The sequence below is a fragment of the Drosophila santomea genome, chromosome 2R, assembly GCF_016746245.2.
Source record: "Drosophila santomea strain STO CAGO 1482 chromosome 2R, Prin_Dsan_1.1, whole genome shotgun sequence".
Taxonomy (NCBI): Eukaryota; Metazoa; Arthropoda; class Insecta; order Diptera; family Drosophilidae; genus Drosophila; species Drosophila santomea.
The window spans coordinates 22,114,228-22,135,264 of record NC_053017.2 but is presented as its reverse complement, the minus strand read 5'-3'; the positions used below and the strand labels follow the sequence as shown (position 1 = coordinate 22,135,264).

General features: G+C 51.6%; 9 protein-coding genes across 14 annotated transcripts; 6 read left to right on the top strand and 3 right to left on the bottom strand.

Annotated features, from left to right (window-relative positions):
* The first annotated feature begins 34 nt into the window (after positions 1 to 34).
* LOC120444762 (tyrosine--tRNA ligase, mitochondrial) lies at positions 35 to 1,777 on the top strand. Its single transcript, XM_039624691.2, has 5 exons — positions 35 to 200; positions 274 to 606; positions 660 to 1,234; positions 1,294 to 1,482; positions 1,541 to 1,777. The coding sequence occupies exons 1-5, from the start codon at positions 64 to 66 to the stop codon at positions 1,699 to 1,701; spliced, it is 1,395 nt and encodes a 464-aa protein (XP_039480625.1). The 5' UTR covers positions 35 to 63; the 3' UTR covers positions 1,702 to 1,777.
* LOC120444764 (uncharacterized RNA-binding protein C365.04c) lies at positions 1,717 to 2,563 on the bottom strand. The gene has a single exon (XM_039624694.2). The coding sequence runs from the start codon at positions 2,541 to 2,543 to the stop codon at positions 1,791 to 1,793; it is 753 nt and encodes a 250-aa protein (XP_039480628.1). The 5' UTR covers positions 2,544 to 2,563; the 3' UTR covers positions 1,717 to 1,790.
* A 347-nt stretch (positions 2,564 to 2,910) lies between these two features.
* LOC120444766 (larval cuticle protein 9) lies at positions 2,911 to 3,501 on the top strand. The gene is made up of 2 exons (XM_039624695.2): positions 2,911 to 3,134; positions 3,192 to 3,501. Exons 1-2 carry the CDS (start codon positions 3,003 to 3,005, stop codon positions 3,456 to 3,458), a joined length of 399 nt encoding a protein of 132 aa, XP_039480629.1. The 5' UTR covers positions 2,911 to 3,002; the 3' UTR covers positions 3,459 to 3,501.
* A 114-nt stretch (positions 3,502 to 3,615) lies between these two features.
* Positions 3,616 to 8,065, top strand: LOC120447032 (histone-lysine N-methyltransferase eggless). 2 transcript variants are annotated; one of them, XM_039628373.1, is made up of 8 exons: positions 3,616 to 4,694; positions 4,761 to 4,878; positions 4,933 to 5,222; positions 5,282 to 5,531; positions 5,593 to 6,098; positions 6,157 to 6,921; positions 6,986 to 7,687; positions 7,763 to 8,065. In XM_039628373.1, exons 1-8 carry the CDS (start codon positions 3,693 to 3,695, stop codon positions 7,967 to 7,969), a joined length of 3,840 nt encoding a protein of 1,279 aa, XP_039484307.1. In that variant the 5' UTR covers positions 3,616 to 3,692; the 3' UTR covers positions 7,970 to 8,065. The 2 variants fall into 2 exon arrangements, with proteins under 2 accessions (XP_039484307.1, XP_039484306.1); XM_039628372.1 differs by having other exon boundaries at positions 5,276 to 5,531.
* Positions 8,066 to 8,201: 136 nt separating this feature from the next.
* Positions 8,202 to 15,274, top strand: LOC120447033 (epidermal growth factor receptor substrate 15-like 1). Of its 5 annotated transcripts, none has more exons than XM_039628374.2 (12): positions 8,202 to 8,664; positions 8,757 to 8,993; positions 9,065 to 9,828; positions 9,887 to 10,208; positions 10,269 to 10,358; positions 10,567 to 10,629; positions 10,775 to 10,972; positions 11,029 to 11,472; positions 11,533 to 11,721; positions 11,780 to 11,848; positions 13,516 to 14,164; positions 14,223 to 15,274. In XM_039628374.2, exons 1-12 carry the CDS (start codon positions 8,599 to 8,601, stop codon positions 14,906 to 14,908), a joined length of 3,777 nt encoding a protein of 1,258 aa, XP_039484308.1. In that variant the 5' UTR covers positions 8,202 to 8,598; the 3' UTR covers positions 14,909 to 15,274. The 5 variants fall into 5 exon arrangements, with proteins under 5 accessions (XP_039484308.1, XP_039484309.1, XP_039484312.1 ...); XM_039628376.2 differs by having other exon boundaries at positions 8,204 to 8,664; positions 13,900 to 14,164; XM_039628375.2 differs by lacking the exon at positions 10,567 to 10,629 and having other exon boundaries at positions 8,203 to 8,664.
* Positions 15,275 to 15,380: 106 nt separating this feature from the next.
* LOC120447037 (glutathione S-transferase 1) lies at positions 15,381 to 16,874 on the top strand. The gene is made up of 3 exons (XM_039628383.2): positions 15,381 to 15,501; positions 16,051 to 16,153; positions 16,211 to 16,874. The coding sequence occupies exons 2-3, from the start codon at positions 16,059 to 16,061 to the stop codon at positions 16,785 to 16,787; spliced, it is 672 nt and encodes a 223-aa protein (XP_039484317.1). The 5' UTR covers positions 15,381 to 15,501; positions 16,051 to 16,058; the 3' UTR covers positions 16,788 to 16,874.
* A 15-nt stretch (positions 16,875 to 16,889) lies between these two features.
* LOC120447036 (neuralized-like protein 2) lies at positions 16,890 to 18,461 on the bottom strand. The gene is made up of 3 exons (XM_039628382.2): positions 17,909 to 18,461; positions 17,550 to 17,855; positions 16,890 to 17,488 (listed from the first exon to the last, which is right to left on the bottom strand). The coding sequence occupies exons 1-3, from the start codon at positions 18,456 to 18,458 to the stop codon at positions 17,373 to 17,375; spliced, it is 972 nt and encodes a 323-aa protein (XP_039484316.1). The 5' UTR covers positions 18,459 to 18,461; the 3' UTR covers positions 16,890 to 17,372.
* An 89-nt stretch (positions 18,462 to 18,550) lies between these two features.
* On the top strand, positions 18,551 to 19,148 carry LOC120447038. The gene is made up of 2 exons (XM_039628384.1): positions 18,551 to 18,680; positions 18,741 to 19,148. The coding sequence occupies exon 2, from the start codon at positions 18,741 to 18,743 to the stop codon at positions 19,101 to 19,103; it is 363 nt and encodes a 120-aa protein (XP_039484318.1). The 5' UTR covers positions 18,551 to 18,680; the 3' UTR covers positions 19,104 to 19,148.
* An 18-nt stretch (positions 19,149 to 19,166) lies between these two features.
* On the bottom strand, positions 19,167 to 20,651 carry LOC120447034 (suppressor APC domain-containing protein 2). The gene is made up of 2 exons (XM_039628379.2): positions 19,580 to 20,651; positions 19,167 to 19,511 (listed from the first exon to the last, which is right to left on the bottom strand). Exons 1-2 carry the CDS (start codon positions 20,543 to 20,545, stop codon positions 19,167 to 19,169), a joined length of 1,311 nt encoding a protein of 436 aa, XP_039484313.1. The 5' UTR covers positions 20,546 to 20,651.
* Between the last annotated feature and the right edge of the window lie 386 nt (positions 20,652 to 21,037).

Here is a 21,037-nt window from a genome sequence, read left to right as displayed (position 1 = left end):
TGATGGCTCCAACCTCAAATCCAGTCCATGTAGAAATTTCAAATTTCTAAGGAGCTTTGCATAATGTTGCCTCTGCGCCGGAGTTTGCTGAAACCGCTCCAGGATGTAATCCGACATAGCCATCGCCACCTGGCGCAGAAGAACCTCCTGGAGCTCACAGATCGAGGCTTTTTTCAGGGCATATTTCCTGACACAGCGGCGTAAGTACTGGGCCATATGCAAGTAGAAGAATCTTCTATTCCCATTTCATCTATGAAAACTGCTGCTCCACAGTCCCAGGATGAAACAGCTATTCACCAGCGGCCAACAGAGCATCTACGCAGGATTCGATCCCACCGCCGACAGCCTACACGTGGGCAACCTGTTGGTAATAATGGGCCTGATCCACTGCCAAAGAGCCGGCCACAGACCCATTGCACTCGTAGGAGGAGCTACTGGCCTGATCGGGGACCCCAGTGGACGCAAGACAGAGCGCAACCAACTGGGCGAGACGGTGATCGAGACCAATCTGAAGGCCATCGAGCAACAGCTTTGCCAGGTGTTCGAGAATCACGAGAACTGCCTCTGGGACTCTAAGAAACATAAATCCCCACTGCCTCCCCTAACGTGAGTGTGTAGCATACATTAGGATGTGTGAATCTCCTTCTAATCTCCCGCAGAATTGTCAACAATGCCGACTGGTACGCCGACCTGCAGCTCATCGACTTTGTGGCCAACATGGGACGGCACTTTCGCATGGGATCCATGCTCTCCAGATCCTCGGTGCAGTCACGCCTGGAGTCGGAGGACGGGATGAGCTTCACCGAGTTCACCTACCAGATATTCCAGGCCTACGACTGGCTGCACCTCCTGCGCCGCCACAACTGCTGCTTTCAAATGGGAGGCTCCGATCAGACGGGCAATCTAATGACTGGCCACGAGCTCATTAGCCGCGTAGAACGGAAGCGAGAGGTCTTTGGGCTCACCCTGCCACTGGTCACGACGCAGGAGGGTGATAAGTTCGGCAAGTCGGCGGGCAACGCAGTGTGGCTGGACGGTAACAAGACCTCGCCGTTCGCCCTCTACCAGTTCTTCCTGCGCATGCCGGACTCCGAGGTCGAAAAGCTCCTGAAGCTGTTCACCTTCATTCCGCTGCCACAGGTGGAGCAGTTGATGCGGGAGCACACGAAGGAGCCCGAGAAGCGGAAGGCGCAAACTCTGCTGGCTGAGGACGTGACTCTGCTGGTTCATGGAGGTAGTACTCTATATCAGTGCATTCTGCGTATCGGTGGTTGAGAAGTTTTTAATTCACAGAAAGTGGACTGAAACAGGCGGAACGGGTGACCAATGCGTTGTACAAAGGCAATGTGGAGGGCTTAGCGGAGCTCAACCTTCCCGAGATCCAGCAGACCTTTCAGGGGGCCACTATGGTGAACCTGCTGACCGAGCCCGGTATGTCCATACTGGAGCTGGCTATGAAGGCGAAGTGCTTTCCCACAGAGAGTAAGTTGTCTTTGTGTTGTAAGAAATGTGGCCTAAACGAATTTTGGACGCTCTTTAGGCGATGCTGTACGTATTATAAACGCAGGCGGATTTTACGTTAACCAAAAGCGGGTGCAGAACATCGCCGAAGTGCTTACTACGGGCGTGCACATCCTGCGCAACGGAATTTCACTGCTGCGCGTGGGCAAACGCAACTTCTATATTGTGCGCTGGCAATAGTGAACAGTAAGCTTCTTATCCGGTAATGTTAACTTTTAATTTTTGTTAAATAATCATAGATTGGCTTACATTGTAAGAACTTATGCTATTTATGTGGGTCTGGGTGCGGGCTTCTTGCGCCACCGCTTTCGCGCCAGCATTTCCTTGGCCTTCTCCTTTTTCAGGTCCTTGTCGTAGAACTTGCCGCTTTTCGTGAAGGTCTTCTGCTCGTTGCGCATCTCGGCCAGCTTCCGGTTCTTCTGCTTGATGATGTTCTTCTTGTTGGCAGACTTCTTCTTGCCCGCCTCGGAGATCTGCACCTTGATGCTGCGGCCCTGCAGCTCTGTGTTGTGCAGTCGGAAGGCGTTCTGGAAACTGCTCAGGTCGGCCATTTCCACAAAGGCGAAGCCACCTCGCCGCTTCTTGGGGATGCGGATGGACTTGACCGTGCCTGCTGCGCTGAAGTGCAGCTCCAGGTCGTCCTTTGTGGTTTCGAAGTTCAGGTTCGTCACGTACAGGACGTGTCTGTTGGTTTTGGATGCGCCGCGAAGCAGTGAAGTCAGCTGGTCACTGGTTATTAGTCCATTTTCCACGGATTCCTCTTCCTCAGCACCGGAGGCAGCACTGCCCTCCGCGGCTGCCTCGTCTTCGGACCTGGCCTCATCCTCGCTGTTACTATCCTCCGGGTCACTGGGATTCCGTCCGTCCTCCTTGTCGACATACGTGCCCTCAAAGATCTCCTTCCGCTTTTGGTCATCGAAGTTTCCCAACAGATCCGCACTGTCGTCGTTGACCGTGCGCCGCACCCGCTTGGCTTGGATGAAAGCCTCCACCTCATAATCGCTGCCAGAGTCGCTGGCCATCGTGTTGTTTCTGGGAGGGATTGCAGTGCACACGGATACGCGGACACTACCACGTGGGATTCCCTCTGAATGGCAAAAATCTGTGCGGTCCCAGTCATTTTCCAGCACTGGCTAGTTGCGCGCCAAGAAATTCAAATGAAATCTATTGCAATCGCAGCTTGACCGAAACCGGTTGCATCTGCGGGAGCCAAATCCGCAATCTGATTGAGTTATGCGAAAATTATGCTAATCGACGATATCATCGGTGGAATAGACCGGTTAGCTCTTATCAGCTAAAAATTGATCGAGCGTGGTTGACAATTTGGGTATATTCCGCGCAGATCTTCTCAGATAACCGCATGAATATGATATGCCGAGTGGAAGAGTGGGGCGATAATTAATGCCTGCAGAATGACTGCATCAATGTCTTTTGTTTAATTAAGACAAACGACCGCTTGGAGCCAGTTATAAAGAAAATTTATGCAATTGGCCATTCCGGCCGGTAAAATGCCAAGGGAGAGCTATAAAAGCGCAGTTTTCGGCAACAGGCAGTCAAAATTGTTTCGCAATCTATCAGCACACACATCCCCTTTTCCAACCATGAAGTTCCTGGTAAGTGCCATCCAATCTGTGTCTTGGGACATCTCTGACCCTCGATCTGTCCTGTAGATTGTTCTTGCCTGCCTTTTGGCCGTGGCCTTCGCCAACGAGGAGGCTGATGTTCTGAAGAGCGACTCCGAGGTTAACGTGCTGGACTTCAACTACGCCTATGAGCTGTCCAACCACATCCGCGCCGTGCAATCTGGAGCCCTGAAGGAGCACGACAACTGGGTTGTTTCCGGGGAGTACGAGTACGTGGCCCCCAACGGCAAGACCGTCAAGGTGGTCTACACCGCCGACGAGACCGGCTACCACCCAAAGGTCGTCGAGGCCTAAGACACAGGACTCTTTCCCGTAGAACGAAATGAAAAATAAATCCCTTGCAGAACCGTACTTATTTAAATTTTTTGAATATCCGTTCTTTCGGTTTTGGGTGAATGGTCACTCTTCTTCTTTCTGCCGCTGAAATCCAGGGCTGCAAAATTACCAGCGAAATTGTATACAATGCAATCGCTTGGCTCGTAATTTATTTGCATTAATGTGTAAAGTTAAGTAAACATATTTAAAAGCATGTCTGGGGCATCAGCAGCCATGGACTGCGCAGAGAGCAGTGGAATCACAGTGGTGGATGACCAGGAAACACCTGCGCCAAGGGAAAAAACTTCCGGGTCGCCGGTGGTTGAAGGAGAAAACACCGTGTCGGCAGAAAAGGAAGGACAAGCCGCAAAAGATGTGGAGATGGAGGACCTGACACTCGAGGATCCACCACAAACTGAAGCAATCGACGCACCCGGTTCAACCAGGAAGCAACCCCCAGATGAAGGTAAGACCCCTGAAGAACCTGGAACGGGGGGCGACGAATTGGAGGACCCCAAGGAAGAAAACAAGGAAGATGTCAGTATTGACATTGCAAGCAGCCCGGTACTGGTAGCAGTGGACTCGGACAGCAGCGTCGAGCTAATAGAGAGTCCTGTGAAATCCCCCTCCCTCGACGAAAGTGCTAAAGATCCACCAAAATCAGATACTGTGGATGAAGCTGCGGCAGTAGAGGCTAAGGAGGCCGAGGAATTGGCGGATAGGAGCATCGATCTGATCAGCAGTCCCACATCCGAGAGTACGCCCGAGAACGATGAAGGGATTAAAAAGCAGGAGCAACAGAAAAATGAGCAGGATCCAGGCGACTCCACGAAGGAAACAGAAGCTTCTGGCATGGAAGTAGATCAGGACTTTGAGGATTCAACCGACGAAAACAAGATAGAGGAAACATCAAAAGAGCAAAAACCGGTTAGCTCCATGGAAATCGAAGAGCTCCCAATTGTTGATAAAAAGGATGACGTCCTTGAGGTGGAGCTGGAAAAGGGCACTGTTCCTAAAGCTGCAGAGGACGATTTGCCATCAGATGGAGATGTGTTCTACGACAAGGATTGTGTCAATTGCAATTGCAAGAAGCTTTATAAACAGTACGTGTTGGCTAACATGGCCACTTTGAACTTTTACCAGGTGGTCCGAAAGACTTCCAAGCAGCAGTTCCTCTGCATGGGATGCCATGACACAGCCATGGACGTGTATGAGGTCAAGTAGCACACTTCTATTCACTTAACTTAGAAGATAACTCAAAATGCTTTTTTCGAAACTTAGGAATATGCGGGTCAACTGCTGGCCAAGCAGCCGCTGCTGCTGAAGGACTTCCACCAGGATCAAGCCGACTTTGTTGCTCTGGACAGCAGCGATGAGGAGGAAGAGGAGAAGCCACCAGGTGAGACTGCTATCACGAGCAAAATAACCAACTAAATATCTTTTATCCGCACAGAAAAATCTGACTTTTCGAAAAACAAGCTGCAGTTCATTGAAGAAGAACTCGAAGATGCCATCAAGAATGTGCTTAACAAGGTGGACTTTAAGGTTCAGCTATCCTGGTCAAAGACGATTCTCCAGGCGAAAGCGGACCACTTGGAGCGACAATTTGCACTGGCAGATGTGGAACTCGAAAAAGTTCAGTCCACCGCTGACAAAATGCACTGTGCCCTGTATAATTCGTGTCCGGTGGCACACAAACATCTGCCCGCCCTGGACATCGAACCCAGTGTTAGTGACTACGTGGTAAGTCGGATGTAATGACGTTTGGAATCGTTTTAATACTACTATTTACTCAGCATCAGGTTCCACCTGCTGGCGAGATCGTACGTCCTCCAATCCAATTGGGAGAGACATATTACGCAGTGAAGAACAAGGCTATTGCCAGCTGGGTGTCCATAAAGGTAATCGAGTTTACCGAGAGCACCTCCATCAACGGAAACACTATGAAGAGCTACAAGATTAGGTATCTCAACACGCCGTACCAGATGATCAAGACGGTGACTGCCAAGCACATTGCCTACTTTGAACCACCGCCAGTGCGACTAACTATTGGTAAGTAACCAATATAATGGATAATTTTTAATCATAATCTAATCCATTGATTGTGTACTAGGAACTCGAGTGATTGCGTACTTCGATGGCACCACTTTATCGCGGGGCAAGGATAAGGGCGTGGTGCAGAGCGCTTTTTATCCAGGCATCATCGCTGAGCCGTTAAAGCAGGCTAATCGTTACCGCTACCTGATATTCTACGACGATGGCTACACCCAGTACGTTCCGCACCGGGATGTCCGGCTAGTTTGCCAGGCTTCCGAGAAAGTGTGGGAGGACGTGCACGCCGCGTCGCGCGATTTCATACAGAAGTACGTGGAGAAGTACTCCGTGGATCGTCCCATGGTGCAATGCACCCGGGGCCAAAGCATGAACACTGAATCCAACGGCACCTGGCTGTACGCGCGCGTCATTGACATCGACTGCAGCCTGGTGTTGATGCAGTTTGAGGGAGACAAAAACCACACGGAGTGGATATACAGGGGTTCATTGCGCTTGGGTCCTGTCTTCAGGGAAACCCAGAACACCATGAATAGTTCAAGCTCACAGCAGATGCGTGTTCCAAGAGTAAGCATCGTGCCCATTCATCCTGCCGCTCTCACTACAATATTTGTTCCTTTTTCAGCGCACGGAGCCCTTCATCCGGTACACCAAGGAGATGGAGTCCAGCAGCAAAGTTAACCAGCAAATGCGGGCCTTTGCCCGCAAGAGCAGCGCCTCCGGGCAGAATGTCGCATTAGCGGCAGCTGCATCTTCATCAGCCAGCTCTGCCGGAGGACGCACCAATGCAGCCGGTGCCAGCACAAGTAATAGCGCTAGTGCAGTGCGGCACCTGAACAACTCGACAATCTACGTGGACGACGAAAACAGGCCCAAGGGCCATGTAGTTTACTTTACAGCCAAGCGGAATTTGCCTCCCAAAATGTACAAATGCCATGAGTGCAGCCCGAACTGCCTGTTTAAGATCGTTCACCGTCTGGACAGCTACAGTCCGTTGGCCAAGCCACTGCTCTCTGGCTGGGAACGTCTAGTCATGCGTCAGAAGACCAAAAAGTCCGTGGTATACAAGGGACCTTGTGGCAAAAGTTTGCGCAACCTGGCCGAAGTTCACAGGTATCTTCGAGCTACCGAGAATGTATTAAACGTAGACAACTTTGACTTTACGCCCGATTTGAAGTGCTTGGCGGAGTACTCTATTGATCCCTCGATCGTAAAGGACACGGACATATCAAAAGGGCAGGAGAAGATGGCGATTCCGCTGGTAAACTACTACGACAACACACTGCCGCCTCCATGCACCTACGCCAAGCAGCGCATCCCCACCGAGGGTGTGCATCTTAACCTAGACGAAGAGTTCCTCTTGTGCTGCGACTGCGAGGACGACTGCTCGGTAAGACAGCTCTAATCATCACAATTTATACCTAGCCCTCAAATCCTTTGTGTTTCCCTGCCAGGACAAGTCCAAGTGTGCCTGTTGGCAGCTAACGGTGGCGGGCGTGCGGTACTGCAACCCAAAGAAGCCCATCGAGGAGATCGGCTACCAGTACAAGCGGCTCCACGAGCACGTGCCCACTGGCATCTACGAGTGCAACTCGCGCTGTAAGTGCAAGAAGAATTGCCTGAACCGGGTGGTGCAGTTCTCTTTAGAGATGAAGCTGCAGGTGTTCAAGACCTCTAATCGGGGATGGGGTCTGCGCTGCGTTAACGACATCCCTAAGGGCGCCTTCATCTGTATATACGCGGGCCATCTGCTCACGGAGACGATGGCCAACGAAGGCGGACAGGACGCCGGCGACGAGTATTTCGCGGACTTGGATTACATAGAGGTCGCTGAACAGTTGAAAGAGGGATACGAGTCGGAGGTGGACCACTCGGATCCGGACGCAGAGGAGGACAACGGGGGACCCGATGCCGAGGACGATGATGACTTCCGGCCAAACTATCACTATCAGCGCAAGATCAAGCGCACTTCCAGAAGCAACTCCACGCAGAGCAGCGAGTTGGACTCTCAGGAGCGTGCGGTGATCAACTTTAACCCAAATGCCGATCTGGACGAGACGGTGCGCGAGAACTCGGTGCGGAGGCTGTTCGGCAAGGACGAGGCGCCCTACATCATGGACGCCAAGACAACGGGCAACCTTGGTCGATACTTCAACGTGAGTTGAATGTTTTTGGTTCCTACGCTTTGTGGTTTTCGCTTTGTCATTCCTCTATGTCTTCCTTTTCCGCAGCACTCGTGCAACCCCAATCTCTTCGTGCAGAACGTGTTCGTGGACACCCACGACCTGCGTTTCCCCTGGGTTGCCTTCTTCTCGGCCGCACACATCCGCTCCGGCACCGAGCTGACCTGGAACTACAACTACGAGGTGGGAGTAGTGCCCGGCAAGGTGCTGTACTGCCAGTGCGGGGCCCCCAATTGCCGCATCCGTTTGCTCTAAGTCCTAGTTTAAGTTAGAGATAAATAAGCGAAATTTCTTAATTGAAAAACTATTTGAAATTAAAGTTTAAATGTAAACATTATCTGGTCACCCTAACGGAAATGTTTTTATCACCTGCGATTGAATATCTTAAAACAGCTTATTTTTTGAACTGTCAGTATCGACTTACAACATCCCTTTTTTTGACGTTCACCGCTGTAACTTTAGATAAATAAACAATAACAAAATATTTATTAAAACAACATGATTTTTGTTTGGTATTTGACGGTATTAAAATAAGTGGTATCTTAACGCAATTACCCAGTGGTATACTTTTTTATCAGCTGCACGGTATTTTTAATCGTTACCCGAACGGTCACACTGTCCACCGAGCAAAAAAGCAAATTTAGGCTTTTTAAAATTCGAGAGTAGCTAAATTAGGGGCCGCAATGCGCCAAGCTCACCTGTAAGTGGCTCCAGCAAGTGTCTCGTCGCAGGTGCACAGGTGCGAGGCAGCGGACTCCGCCGACCGCTTACTAAGAGCAGCTTATCCGCCCCTTGGGAAGAAAAATCGATTTTGTGATAACGGGCTTACGCTTACGCGTTTTTGCACTGCTAGTCGGAGCCAATTGGCCAGTGGACTCCACACCATGAATGTGGACTTTGCGAGGGTGTGCGGGAAGCACATAGGCGTCTACGAGGCCTACTACAAACTGGTAAGCACCACGCCTCCAAGCCGCACTCTTAACAGGATGGCGGCCAATGCTGGGCATCCGTATCCACACCCACCCCCTATCGATTTTTGCAGATTGACCCCAAATCCACCGGGGCAATCGAGGCCATGACTGCGGCCAAGTTTCTAAAGAAGTCCGGCCTCAGCGACGTTGTGTTGAGCAGGATCTGGGATCTGTCCGATCCCAACGGAAAGGGCTTTCTGGACAAACCGGGCTTTTTTGTGGCCCTCAAGCTGGTGTCCCTGTCGCAGGCGGGAGAGGTGGCCAGCATGGTCAACATCTACCTGGACATTGCCAACCCGCCCAAGGTGGTGAGTAATCGCAACTCCGCCCGAAATGGGCAAGATGAGATTCGATACATTAATGTCGCCGCACTCGCCAGGGTGAACTACCAAAATCAATGCCGTCGCGTATTCAGACTGTTCCCGTTGCAAGCGCTGGTGTGGCAAACGGTGACTGGTCCATCGGGGTGATCGATCGACTCAAGTACGAGCAGCTCTTCGAGTCCCTGCACCCCAGTAACGGAATGCTGCCAGGCAACAAGGTCAAGGGCGTGCTCATGGACTCCAAGCTGCCGATGAGCATACTGGGAACTATATGGGATCTGGCCGACCAGGACAAGGACGGCAACCTGGATATGCACGAATTCGTAGTGGCCATGCACCTGGTCTACCAGACGCTGCAGAAGCGCACCATTCCCAGCGTGCTGCCGCCCGAGCTGCGAAAGCCCGGAGGCGCAGGTCCGCCACCGAAGCCAGCCCTCCCACCACCGCCAGCGGGAGCTGCTATGCCTCGTGCCCCCAGCGGGGAGGGATTCGGAGATGGAGGCTTCGTAGCCAATTTTCCCAAGGACATCGCCCCGCCGGCGGCTATTCCGCCGCTTCCGGTGGCAGTGCCTCCCATGACGCGCATTCCCCCGGTGGGAGCAGTCAGCTCTCAGCCGCTGATTCAGACGGATCCGTTGATACCGATTGGAGCTCCAGTGACGGCGAATGCCGACTGGGTTGTCACTCCAGCGGAACTTAAGCGGTTCGAGGAGATCTTCCGTCAGTCGGATCTGGATAAGGACGGCCTGGTCTCCGGCCTTGAGGTGAAGGATATTTTCATCAAGTCGGGTATTCCGCAGCGCAGCCTAGCAGACATCTGGTAGGGATTTCTTTGTAAGATATTGCCAAACTATAACTAATGCTATCTTCTCTTTTAGGGCTCTTTGTGACACCAATCAGTCTGGCAAGCTGACTGTGGAGCAGTTTGCTCTGGCCATGTGGTTCGTAGAACGAAAGCAGCGCGGTGTGGACCCGCCTCATGTCCTCAACGCCAATATGGTGCCACCCTCAATGCGCGCCACTGTGGCTGGTGTCGATCTACAGCCGCAGGAGGTCAAGCCCACTTACTCCAACCCGGAGCTGGAAATGATCTCCAAGGAGATTGAGGAGTTGGCCCGCGAGCGTCGCGTGCTGGAGACGGAGATTGCCCAAAAAGAAGCGGATGTGCGCATCAAAAACGGCGAAGTGCGCAGTTTACAGGCGAGTCATCTATAACTAGTTTCCAAGTTGAAATTCATAATCTAGTATCTCCACCCACAGAGCGAACTGGATACTCTTACCGCCACACTGAAGCAGCTGGAGAACCAGCGAGGAGAGGCCCAGAAGCGACTGGATGACCTGCAGGCTCAAGTAGTTATTTGCATGATTCATTGGGTGCTTTCGGCCCCTGCGCCACTGCTTACCTTTTCCCTGCTCCTGGGCTTACGTTTAATTTTATATTTAAATTCAATCTTTGGTTTCCTTTCTTTATCATGTTCCCCCAACACTCTGTTAACAATTGGCTAAACCCATACTAAACTGGTGAATGCACTTACACTTACAATTATGATCACATAAGGTTAGCCACAATACGGCCGTGCTGGCCAACGTAAGTCTTGACATATCCCGCACCAACGATCAGGTTTGTTTCAGTTCCTCATGATTTCTGTATATATTTGCTTTGTGTTTTGTTCTCGTTCATGTTATTTATGTTTTGGACCATGTGTTGTGCGAAAAATTTTTACAAAATGGAATAGTTATTGATCGAGATAACCGCTTGCTTGCAGGTGACTAAGATTCGCGACCAGTGCCACATGCAGGAGGAGACCATTAACGAGCAGGAGGGCGAATTAAACGCAAAGCGCTCGGAGCTGCAGAAGCTCAAGGACGAAGAGGCTTCGTTGCAGAAGGAGTACGACAGTAACAATCGCGAGCTATCCAAGCTTACCAACCACCTGCAGGCAACCCAACTGCAAATCAGCTCGGTAAGACTGCACGTGATATGATCAACTGATCAGAGATTAACACAAGTTGTCTGAAGGTCCGATCGATGGTGACACAGCTGCTGGAGACCCAGCGACAGATGACAGACGCTTTGCTCATTTGTCGGGCTGCCATGGAGAACCAAAACGCCGAACTCGTATCCGAATACCAGTTGAAGATAGAGCCGGACTTCGATGAGGCGCGCAAGACCCTGACCAAGGAAGTGCAAGTGCCCAAAGATGATCCCTTTGAGGAGAACAACAGCGGGGTCGCCAATCAAGCTACCAACGGCTTCGGCAGCGATCCCTTTTCTGGTCAGGCGGCCAACAAGCCGGCTATTTCCACAGGCTTTGATGACAGCTTCAACATGAGCTCAGGCTTCGATGGTGGCTTTGATGCCTTTGGTCAGAGCGGAGCGGGCTCAGCCTTTGGACAGACCCAGCGGGATCCCTTCGGCTCGGATGCCTTTGCGGCCAACAAGAGCAGCGCCATTACTCCTGAGGTAGTATTTGCTATATAACAATCGAATTTGTACCTTAATCAATATTCAAAACACATGCAGCCCGGTAAAGACGACTTCGGCAGTGATCCGTTTGCCGCCCTGCACGCTCCAACCGGCCAGGGCCAGGTGCTCAGTCCCAACGCTCAGAAGTCCGGACCGCCGCCCAGACCGGAGTCTCCTAGTCCAGCATTGCCGCCAAAGAAGTCCAAGGTGCCGCCTCCACGACCTGCGCCACCACGAGCAGCCCAGGTAAGAAGTCTTGTTTATGCTGTTCAACGGAGTATTTAACAATTATTATGTATCATAGCCCACGGGTGGTTTCGGAAGCGGCGGCGCCGGAGGAGGATTTGCCGACTTTGACGACTTCGACAATAAGGTTGGTACCCCACAATTCAGTGTCCGCTGGGATCGGTGGTAATGCATGCGCCCCGCACCCGCATCCCTGAGTCTGTTTTATGTAGCTATTAGCAGGCATGTATTGCAGTGCTAATCCCTGGTTTTTCGTTTATTATCACTAACACTTCCTATGTTTTGTAGAAATAAAACACTTTGACGCACACTCAAAGAACGTAGCACTTGAGTACTATGATTTCTGACCGGTTTTTGATTTGTAGCATCTTTTGTTTACCCTTAGTAGTAGGAACTGCCGCAACACATCCCACCCAGATCACCTCACTACCCAACCTCGTACATCCCAGTAGATCAGTATATTTGTCTTGGTCCTGCTTGGTGCGGTATTGAACTAACCGTCTGGTCTCTCATCTCTGCAATTCTCTATTTTCAGTGAACACCCTAAGATAACCCATTCTATAAACGACATATACCAGTACTAACACACATACTCAGTTAATGAATGGCCTCCTCTAGCAGCATAACGAAACAAATCAATTTGAGCGTACAAAGCTACTTGCAGCAGCATATTAACGTACATATATCAGTCACGGTGCATGGTATAATATCTAGAGGACGCAGCATTATCGTTCATGCCTAATTAGCTAAATGTACTAAATCAATTCAATCGAAACTCAACCGAACTCAAACCAATTTCAAGCGTTACGTATCGTGTTATAAATGTAGTCACAAATTAAAACAGGCAGCAGATGGAAGGAATCTCCAGAGTTCTAATCGTTCGACTCCCTTTGCTGTGCAGTATTGTATTTAACTACTATTATTACTATTATGGGTTCCCCTCGAATCGTTTCAAGGCCAGTGTATTATCCCGCTTAGGTTTTGTGGGTGAGACCTCTGTAAGGAATTTAATGCAAGTTGTTAGTTGTTTTTGCATATGCGAATACTAAAGTTTAAAGCAATTATACATCCATATACATAATACTATATATATACCAACATTGTACACCTAAGCATCACAAGCATATAGACATTAATGTAACTGCCGTCAAAGTTCGACTCTAACGGGCGGTCCGCCTCCGGATCCGGACTGCCCACTACTATTTACCGAAACCTTTCCACTCAGCTTTTAGAGCCGCGTAGTGTTCCCAGTCAGGAGTGCGTCGCGGTGTAGCCAGCAGTTCGGCTTGAGAGGGAGTTGGTCTCCACTATATCAACTACTTGAACACACGCATATATATGTATTTGCTAGACATCGACTATCATAGCCACAGACGTACGAACACCCACACCGAAACTATGAAGCTTCCGTGCATTGATTTACTGAGAGTACATATTTCGTGCAGACCACATACCACATACTTATAGAGAAACTTTTAGAGAAGCCCAGCCTAACCGATACAGAAATGTAACCGACACAACGTTTTGCATTACTAATAAAGATATCTATGTTCGACATCATTCAACGTACGCCTGTCGGAGTTCTTTCGATACGTAAACCCAATATCCTCATGGTGCTGGTCACGATCTCACACGAACCACCCAATCCTACGTGGCTGCTTGAACGCTTCTGTTGACCTTGATTGATTTCGGTTTCCCCTTTGTTGTGCTTTTTGATTCCGCTTAATTTGAGTTCGTTTTAATTTAATTTTGTTTCATTCACTTCTATTCCCCCCACGCAACACAACCACGCAGCTCCACAACATTCCAAGCACACCCACGGCCACGGCCACTGCACTGTCCCTGCCCCCACCCACGCTGCCACCCCCCATTCCGGTCGTCAGTGGGTCGTCATTGCTAGACAGTTTCTCACTGTTCGACGATCCCGGCCAGAACCGCAGGCAGGCGGCCACCACGCCCACTCCCACGCCCATCACTGTCCCCACCGTACACACCCTGCTCCCGACATCTTCATCCACGCCAGCAGCCCCACCCCCGGTATTGGCTTCTGTATCAGCATCAGGATCGGGATTGGTAGCGGTAGCGGGAGCGGGGGCAGATCTCCCCAGTAGCGTCACCATTACCACCGCCCCCAGCTTGAATAACCAGCATCTGTCGCGTTCCAATACACCGCTGCAGAACCAGAGCACGACGCATGTGGAATTGGTGCCCAAGGCGGTAGCCAGTGTGTTTGATGCCTTTGGAGAGAGTGCCAGTCGGAAGGCGCCGACTCCCAGTGTGATCACTGGCCCAACCGACTTCAAGGATGATCCATTCAAGGATTACCGGTACGAGGATCCGTTCAGCATCAAGGATCCTTTCGCCGAAGACGACGATGAGGAGGTATCCGGAGCCAAGGGAGCTGACCACAAGAAGAACTTTGCCGAGGACTTTAGCTCGGGCGGTGAGTAAAGTGCTCTTCTCCAGCACATTCTCATCTAATTCAGGTTTCTATTACTCAGATGAGTTGGGAGCTGCAGCTAAAACGCTGAGTAACATCGTGAACAATAATAGCAGTAAGCCCAAGGCGGCCACGCCTCTCAACAACGACCTGCTGCAGCAGTTCGACGCCTTCAACCTGAACTCGAGTCCTGCGCCGTCTCACCACTCAAACACTTCGTACCACTCCAACTCCAACTCCAAGCCTAACCACCAGTCGCAGACGGCGCTGGACGCATTCGCTGACTTTGACGACTTTGCAGCTACGCTGGCAACCACTGGCGGATCTGGGGCTGGAAGCACGGCCACCACCACTAGCAATACGAAACTCAACAATTCCTTCTTTGATGCATTTAACGACAACTTCAGTGTGGTCCAAAACTCATCGGTACCCACTGGCGTGGTCAAGCCCAACGATCAAACGGCAAAGGCCTTTGACGCCTTCAACGACAACTTCGAGGATCACTTCAAGACAGAATCCAACGCCAACTTCGCCAAGTTCGATGGCTTCGAGGCACACAACTTCTCGAGTGACTTCGGAAACACCTCCTTCGGGACGACCGGCAAGGAGAAGCAGAACGGGCAGGTGGACAAGAAGGTTCAGAGCAAGGAGCCGGTCAAGGACAAGTTTGCGGCTGACTATTCCAAGCCGGAAAGCTTCGACGCGGATCTGGAGGAGGCGCTGAAACGCAGCGTACTGGACAACTAGATAAAATGACGACTCGACGACCCTAGTGGGCTGAATGTGATTGACCCACGAGATATTCGCAGTGGCACCTGCAATGTTTCCTCTATTCGCACTCAATCCACTCCCTAGTGTTAGTGCTTTCTATCCGCTTCGATCAAGACATCCTGGGGCCGCACTTGCAGCTTCCATGGTATTTACTCAGTACTCCTCGTGCTCAAGGATCCGGGCGAATAGAGAAATCCAACGGAGCGGCAGCCGCAGCAGGTATTACAAGCTTCGTGCTATATACAACTATATATAATTTCGCGTAACCACATACTCGTAGAGCCTAATCATGTTGCGATTTAACCTGTACCAAAACCCTATGAATAAACGTACGAAATAACATCACCATTTCGGAGAGGAGGAAAGAGAGTGCGAGAGCGAGAGAACGGAGAGCGGGGCTCCACTCTCGCCCACACCAACACCACTGACAGTTCTCAGCTCAGCAGAGCCGCCGGCAGAGCTAGTGGGGCTGCTATTTAGTTTCCTGTTCTCGAATCAGATCGCGTTTGGACTTCGGAGACTACGTTCGTGCGGCAGTTGTGTATTTAGTTTTGTGTTCCCAGAGAAATGTGAGTTGCGAGTGGAGTGCGCTTGTGTGTGTGTGCGGGCGAACTAATATCAATGCGATGCGCAAAATCAGCCCCCCATAAAAACAAACACACACACAGGCGCACAAATTGCTGCATTGGCATTATAAAAACAATTTGCCGGCGATTGCAAGCGCACACACTCACACCCGGGGGCGCTTCTGCATGTGTATGTGTGCTGCTAATTACATTTATTTTGTAAACTTAACTTGACTTGGAAAGTCACCGAAGATGACGACAAGGGGAAGTGAGGGCGGAGTGCGAGCGATATATGTAGTTCCAGTACCTTTCCAACGCTGTGCGGTTGCCATGTTAAGTTGTCTGATAAGTCGCCAGAGATGGGGGCTGCGGATTCGGGGTTATCTGATATTGCTGTGGGTGCGACACGGATTCGGTGCTGATATGTATGTGGGGGCTCCGAAATGGTAGTCGTGTGAGTGCGGTTACCAGTACTCGGGTTGATATCGCTGCGTTGGGAATCTATAGGTAGAGAGTCGTTACTCTAGGTACAAATATTGCAATATCCCACAGATCCTACCATGTCCAAGCCAGCTCTGTATTATGCCACCCTGAGTCCCCCATCGCGTGCCGTCCTCCTCACGGCCAAGGCGATCGGGCTCGACCTTGAACTACGGTAGGTTCCCACACCGTGCCACTTAACTCAATTAACAGAGTCTTCGCGCGAATACAGGCCAATTAACCTGCTGAAGGGAGAGCATCTGACTCCGGAATTCCTCAAGCTGAACCCCCAGCACACCATCCCCACCCTGATCGACGGCGAGGCCATTATCATTGACTCGCACGCCATCTGCGCCTACCTGGTGGAGAAGTACGGGCAGAAGGAGCAGCAGCTCTACCCGAAGGACTTGGTGCAGCGCGCCAATGTGGATGCCCGGCTCCACCTGGACTCCGGCCACCTCTTTGCGCGCCTGCGCTTCCTCTACGAGCCCATTCTATATCATGGATCCACGGACTGCTCCATTGATAAGATCGCGTACGTCCAGAAGTGCTGGGAAATCCTCGAGGGATTCCTCAAGGATCAGCCTTATCTGTGCGGTTCTGATCTGACCATCGCAGACTTTTGCGCTGTGGCCACCGTCACCTCGGTGAACGACGCCGCTCCCATCGACGAGTTTAAGTTCCCCAAGGTGCACGCCTGGCTGAAGCGTCTCGCCGAGCTACCCTACTACCAGGAGGTGAACGGCGACGGCGCGGACGAGCTCAAGAGCATCTTCAAGGCCAAGCTGGCAGAGAACCGCGGCAAGTAGGCGTCGGTTCCATCATGTTTTGTTTTGTACCCACACTTTCTATATGCACATCCACTCTTGAATAAACGGATTAGTTAAAAGTTAAAAGTAAGATTTTAGCAATTACAGCTACTTTGATCGATCCTTTATTAAGTGGACTTAACTTACATATAGCAACAATACGCTTAGGCGGTAATGGAAACGGGAATCGCCTTGGGGACCGAAACGGTAAAAGACAGGGCGCCCAGAGGACCTCCGCTGCTGTTAGGCGATCCACACATACACAAACGCTGGCGAGGATTATGCTCTACAACATAGGGTCGTCCAGGTAAAGAGTGTATTGGTAACTAGAACCAAAGTAAAAAATATATCTACAGAAATTACAAATATAAGCGCCGTCTAGCCGAGATCGGGCAATTCCGTAGATCTGTTGGGTCCGGAGTCGGGCGTCAATGAACGGGCACTTCACTAGAGCTGCAGGCGTATAAAATATATATATATGGGTAAACAGACTATCACGACCCAGGCTCATGCACACTCCCTCACACACGCATTTCTCATTCACACACACTGGGCCCTATTGCATAGAGCTCATGGTCCAGAGCCCTAGTCACGGCGCAGCAGGAATCGTTTGATGCTCTCCGGTAGCGGCAGCTCGCTGATCGCGTCCTCCGCAAAGTTTTCCAGGATCACGTTGCGACAAGCGCTCTGCAGGGACAATACTGCAGGAAGCAATGATTAATAAACAAGACGGAGATGATCACCCGGTTCTGTTCCACTTACTGCCCTCTAGCTGGATAATTCGAATCTGCTTGGTGGTACCATACACATCGATCACCACGAACAGAGGCGCTCTGTTGAGCGGAATGTCTCGGGAAACGGGGCCGCGGTCCACCCCATTGATGATGAAGTGCAGCTCGCCCTTCGAGTCGCTTTGCACAGTGGGCACGTAGATGATGCCGATGCGGGAGCCCTTGTCCGTGAGCAGGATGTCTGAGTCATTGCCGTTGCCCATCGCCGGACGTAGGAGTCTCTTTGGTAACAGGCCGCGAGGCGTTCTCACGTGCGTAGCGTCGCCAAGGAGGTTTCCTGCCAAAGACTGGTTATAGACATGGACGCATGGTAGGGAAGGCTGTACATACTGTGTGGCGCGTCGTCCGTCTCGGGCTCGATGATGTCGTTTGCCTCCTGCCGCTGGTTCATTTCGAACTTGGAGATTGGGTAGATCCAGCTGTTGCCTAGGTTGGCCAGGTCGGGAAGTGCAAAATGGGGCAATCCCTCGCTGCTGGTGCGAATCACATTGGGCGCCAGTTCGGTGAGACCAAGGCGCATGTGGCCCGACCAGCCGCGCTCTATCTTCTCAATCTCCACCAAGAAGATGTCACCAGGGGCCAGCGGGCGCTCCGAGAATGTGAGGGCGTCGGCAAAACTTGCTCTCCGGTAGGCCACTGTGGCGTCGTCGCCCAGCTGGATGTTGGATCCGTGGTATGGATGAAAGCGACTCAGCTGCCGCTTGCGGCTGCTCTGGGTGGGAGCGCACTCCCATGGCCCAATGGCCGATTCCTGGCCCCGGTCCTGCTCCACGTCTGGATCTTCCTGCTCGGCTGCTCCCCCGGCTGCGAAGGCTGCTCGTGAAGGCCCGCAAAGGGCGGCTGGTGCCGCCGCCTGGTCGCGCTGCTCGGCGGCTTCCATGGGCGCGTGGTGTTCGGTGATCCTTGAAGAATCCCCTGGCGTGCCCGCAGGTTGATTATTTACCTTTTGTTCCACGGAGACTCTGAGTGTGACCGTATGCCTGTTTTCAACGAAATGCCAGGGCTGGAGACGGACTGCCAATCACCGCGGAAGCGTGAACCAGTTCGTGACGTAATCTGAAGCAGCTGTTCGGTTTGGCCAGGCGACGTTGGAAATTACGAGGTGGGTAAAGTCGTATTTATTGACTGAAATGCCTGGAGTTACTGATCCCAAGGGTTACAGATGCGCGTACCCGGAGCCCTGTATGCCGCGCGCGGCCGAGCGCCCCAGAACGAGAAGGACGTGCCCTTCCAGGAGATTCTGCCGCTGCGGTTGAAAAACACCGTGAGCGGGAAGGCGGACTCCGGATCCGATGTGGCCTGTCTGCAGGAGATGGGCGTGCTGTTTGCCTGCTTGAAGGACAACGAGTTCGTGGAAAAATACTGCCACAAGGAGATCAGCCAGTTCCAGAACTGCTACAAGTGCTACATGGACCGCAAGTTCGAGGCCAAGAAGACCGTGAACCAGGGAATCGTCCAGCCGGGTAGCAACCTGAACTACAAGCAGCTTAACAAGTACATGCGCCGCTACCCCAATCCCGTCTAGCCTTAAATCGTTCAAGTTGTTTAATAATACACTATTTACAATGTACGCTGCAGCTGTGATTCCTCAGTAGACGACATCGGCGTCTCCTAGCCCGGCCGAGGATTGGCTGACCGGCGAGGGCTGGCTGAGCACGAAGTTGGGCATGGCACGCAGGAACTGCGGATGGGAGTGTGAGTGCTGCGGCTCGTACAAGTCCGACAGGAGCGGCGGCTTCTCGCGCACCCGGCTGAGCAGATCGGACATCTGCCTCGGTTTTGGGACGGTAGGTGTCGGCAGAGCCAAATTGATGTGCAGTGGGTAGCCGCCGTGCTCCCAGGTGTCGGCCAGAATCTGGAGGCTGCGATTGGCCTCAAGAACGCGGGCGCGCTGGAAGTTGAGCCTCTCCTGCTGCAGTTCAGACCACTGTTCCTGTGGGGAAATCATCCAATTATCAAAGGGGTAACTATTGTTCACAAGCAAGAGTTAGGAGCACTCACAAATCTGGTTCCTAAGCGGCCGAAATACTTAATCTGCTCCTGTACATTGAGCACCTGCATCATATACCAATCGCGCGCCTTCTCCACGCCATCGAGTCCGAAAAGAAGCAACTCCCGCTGCTCCTCCAACTGCTTCAGTCTTTTTAGCATGTTGTAGTCGATGCCGTGTTGGAGGGTGTGCCTTCGTGACTCCCTGCGCTTGCTGCTGGTCTTCTTGGGCACAGCCGGAAGAGCCAGGCTCCAGTCGGTGGCCGAGGCGGAGGTGGAGGAGGAGCCCCCATCTGCCGAGCCGCGATGCTCGAATTGTTCCCTCGCCTGCGTCGTGTTTGGCTTTCCGGCATCCGCCATCAAGTTCAGTTGCCAGTTTTGGAGGGCATGGCGGATGTCGGCTTTACCCAGAGCAGGCGACTTGGGCACCTGTCGCGGCGGCTTTGGCGGCGGAGCAGGTGAATTGAAGTCCATCTCCGGAGCAAGATTGCCGTGGGAACGAGGCCGCAACTTCAGGTCTTCCACGGCGTTTTGCTGATTGCGGAGCAGGCACAGCTTGAGGCCGGCGCAGAAGCGCTCGAATGAGAGCAGTCCGCTGCTGGGAGTGACACGACGCAGTGAGTCCAGGACCCCACGGGGCAGTCCCTTGGAGCCATCATCCTGCCAGCCCTTCTCGATGTCCGTGAAGCGCACATATCCGGTCTGCTTGTCATCTAGGATGTCGAAGAGCTTCTTCATGGACAGGACAAACTGCTTCGGCAGCGTATCCAGCTCCAGAAACTGCGACTGCCCCTGTTGATGGTTGCCTCCTCCATCGCCGATGCTTAGGTTCAGCAGACTGGTACTGGTGTTCTTGTTCTGGCGGAGCATCTTCGTCTGCGGATGGCGCAAAATGGAAAGTGGGATGAGATTATGGATGGCATCGTCCCACGCTCGGCACCAATGCATAACTGAATATTCATAGGAGCTCATTTGCATGGGTAAGTCCAAATGGAATGTGTGTGAATTTGGCACGCTGCCTTAGGACTGAATCTCTGGGTTAAGATATTTCTTACTTATTTACTAGCAGTTTAAACAAATTCATATTAACAACATCGTCAAATTGATACAGCAAATTACTTGATTTCAAATGAAACTCTCAAATTTAATTTGATTTCAAGAATACAATTATATTTCCTTAATTGCTCTGTTGATGTGAAGATTTCAGCAGATAATAGAGCTTTACAATCCGAAGATTTCGTTAGTTTCTTGTACTGTCTTTACTGTTATTTGTTTATTACTTTATTTGATGAAAAGTGCTTATCTTCGCAAACGTAGACCCACTTTGATTGCTTCTTTTGTTTATAAACAAGAACACGGCCCTCCAATTGGCTGACTTACCCAAGCTATGCGGAAAATTGGCTCCCGAAATCCGAGTCCGCGGCTCGTTTGGCAGCCTTTTGAGGCCGTTCGTCAAGGCTTCTGAGCAAA

What these genes read in the sequence shown, in the direction of transcription:
- LOC120444762 (XM_039624691.2), top strand. Translation starts at nt 64, where the DNA reads ATGTTGCCTCTGCGCCGGAGTTTGCTGAAACCGCTCCAGGATGTAATC. An exon ending in TCCCCACTGCCTCCCCTAAC is followed by an intron (nt 607 to 659) that starts GTGAGTGTGTAG and finishes AATCTCCCGCAG; the next exon opens with AATTGTCAACAATGCCGACT. An exon ending in GACTCTGCTGGTTCATGGAG is followed by an intron (nt 1,235 to 1,293) that starts GTAGTACTCTAT and finishes TTTAATTCACAG; the next exon opens with AAAGTGGACTGAAACAGGCG.
- LOC120444764 (XM_039624694.2), bottom strand. Translation starts at nt 2,543, where the DNA reads ATGGCCAGCGACTCTGGCAGCGATTATGAGGTGGAGGCTTTCATCCAA.
- LOC120444766 (XM_039624695.2), top strand. Translation starts at nt 3,003, where the DNA reads ATGCAATTGGCCATTCCGGCCGGTAAAATGCCAAGGGAGAGCTATAAA. An exon ending in TTCCAACCATGAAGTTCCTG is followed by an intron (nt 3,135 to 3,191) that starts GTAAGTGCCATC and finishes TCTGTCCTGTAG; the next exon opens with ATTGTTCTTGCCTGCCTTTT.
- LOC120447032 (XM_039628372.1), top strand. Translation starts at nt 3,693, where the DNA reads ATGTCTGGGGCATCAGCAGCCATGGACTGCGCAGAGAGCAGTGGAATC. An exon ending in CCAGTGTTAGTGACTACGTG is followed by an intron (nt 5,223 to 5,275) that starts GTAAGTCGGATG and finishes CTATTTACTCAG; the next exon opens with CATCAGGTTCCACCTGCTGG. An exon ending in GCCAGTGCGACTAACTATTG is followed by an intron (nt 5,532 to 5,592) that starts GTAAGTAACCAA and finishes ATTGTGTACTAG; the next exon opens with GAACTCGAGTGATTGCGTAC.
- LOC120447033 (XM_039628374.2), top strand. Translation starts at nt 8,599, where the DNA reads ATGAATGTGGACTTTGCGAGGGTGTGCGGGAAGCACATAGGCGTCTAC. An exon ending in TTGCCAACCCGCCCAAGGTG is followed by an intron (nt 8,994 to 9,064) that starts GTGAGTAATCGC and finishes CGCACTCGCCAG; the next exon opens with GGTGAACTACCAAAATCAAT. An exon ending in TTGACGACTTCGACAATAAG is followed by an intron (nt 11,849 to 13,515) that starts GTTGGTACCCCA and finishes ACAACCACGCAG; the next exon opens with CTCCACAACATTCCAAGCAC.
- LOC120447037 (XM_039628383.2), top strand. Translation starts at nt 16,059, where the DNA reads ATGTCCAAGCCAGCTCTGTATTATGCCACCCTGAGTCCCCCATCGCGT. An exon ending in GGGCTCGACCTTGAACTACG is followed by an intron (nt 16,154 to 16,210) that starts GTAGGTTCCCAC and finishes GCGCGAATACAG; the next exon opens with GCCAATTAACCTGCTGAAGG.
- LOC120447036 (XM_039628382.2), bottom strand. Translation starts at nt 18,458, where the DNA reads ATGGAAGCCGCCGAGCAGCGCGACCAGGCGGCGGCACCAGCCGCCCTT. An exon ending in GACGGACGACGCGCCACACA is followed by an intron (nt 17,856 to 17,908) that starts GTATGTACAGCC and finishes AGTCTTTGGCAG; the next exon opens with GAAACCTCCTTGGCGACGCT. An exon ending in AATTATCCAGCTAGAGGGCA is followed by an intron (nt 17,489 to 17,549) that starts GTAAGTGGAACA and finishes TGCTTCCTGCAG; the next exon opens with TATTGTCCCTGCAGAGCGCT.
- LOC120447038 (XM_039628384.1), top strand. Translation starts at nt 18,741, where the DNA reads ATGCGCGTACCCGGAGCCCTGTATGCCGCGCGCGGCCGAGCGCCCCAG.
- LOC120447034 (XM_039628379.2), bottom strand. Translation starts at nt 20,545, where the DNA reads ATGCAAATGAGCTCCTATGAATATTCAGTTATGCATTGGTGCCGAGCG. An exon ending in GCCGCTTAGGAACCAGATTT is followed by an intron (nt 19,512 to 19,579) that starts GTGAGTGCTCCT and finishes ATTTCCCCACAG; the next exon opens with GAACAGTGGTCTGAACTGCA.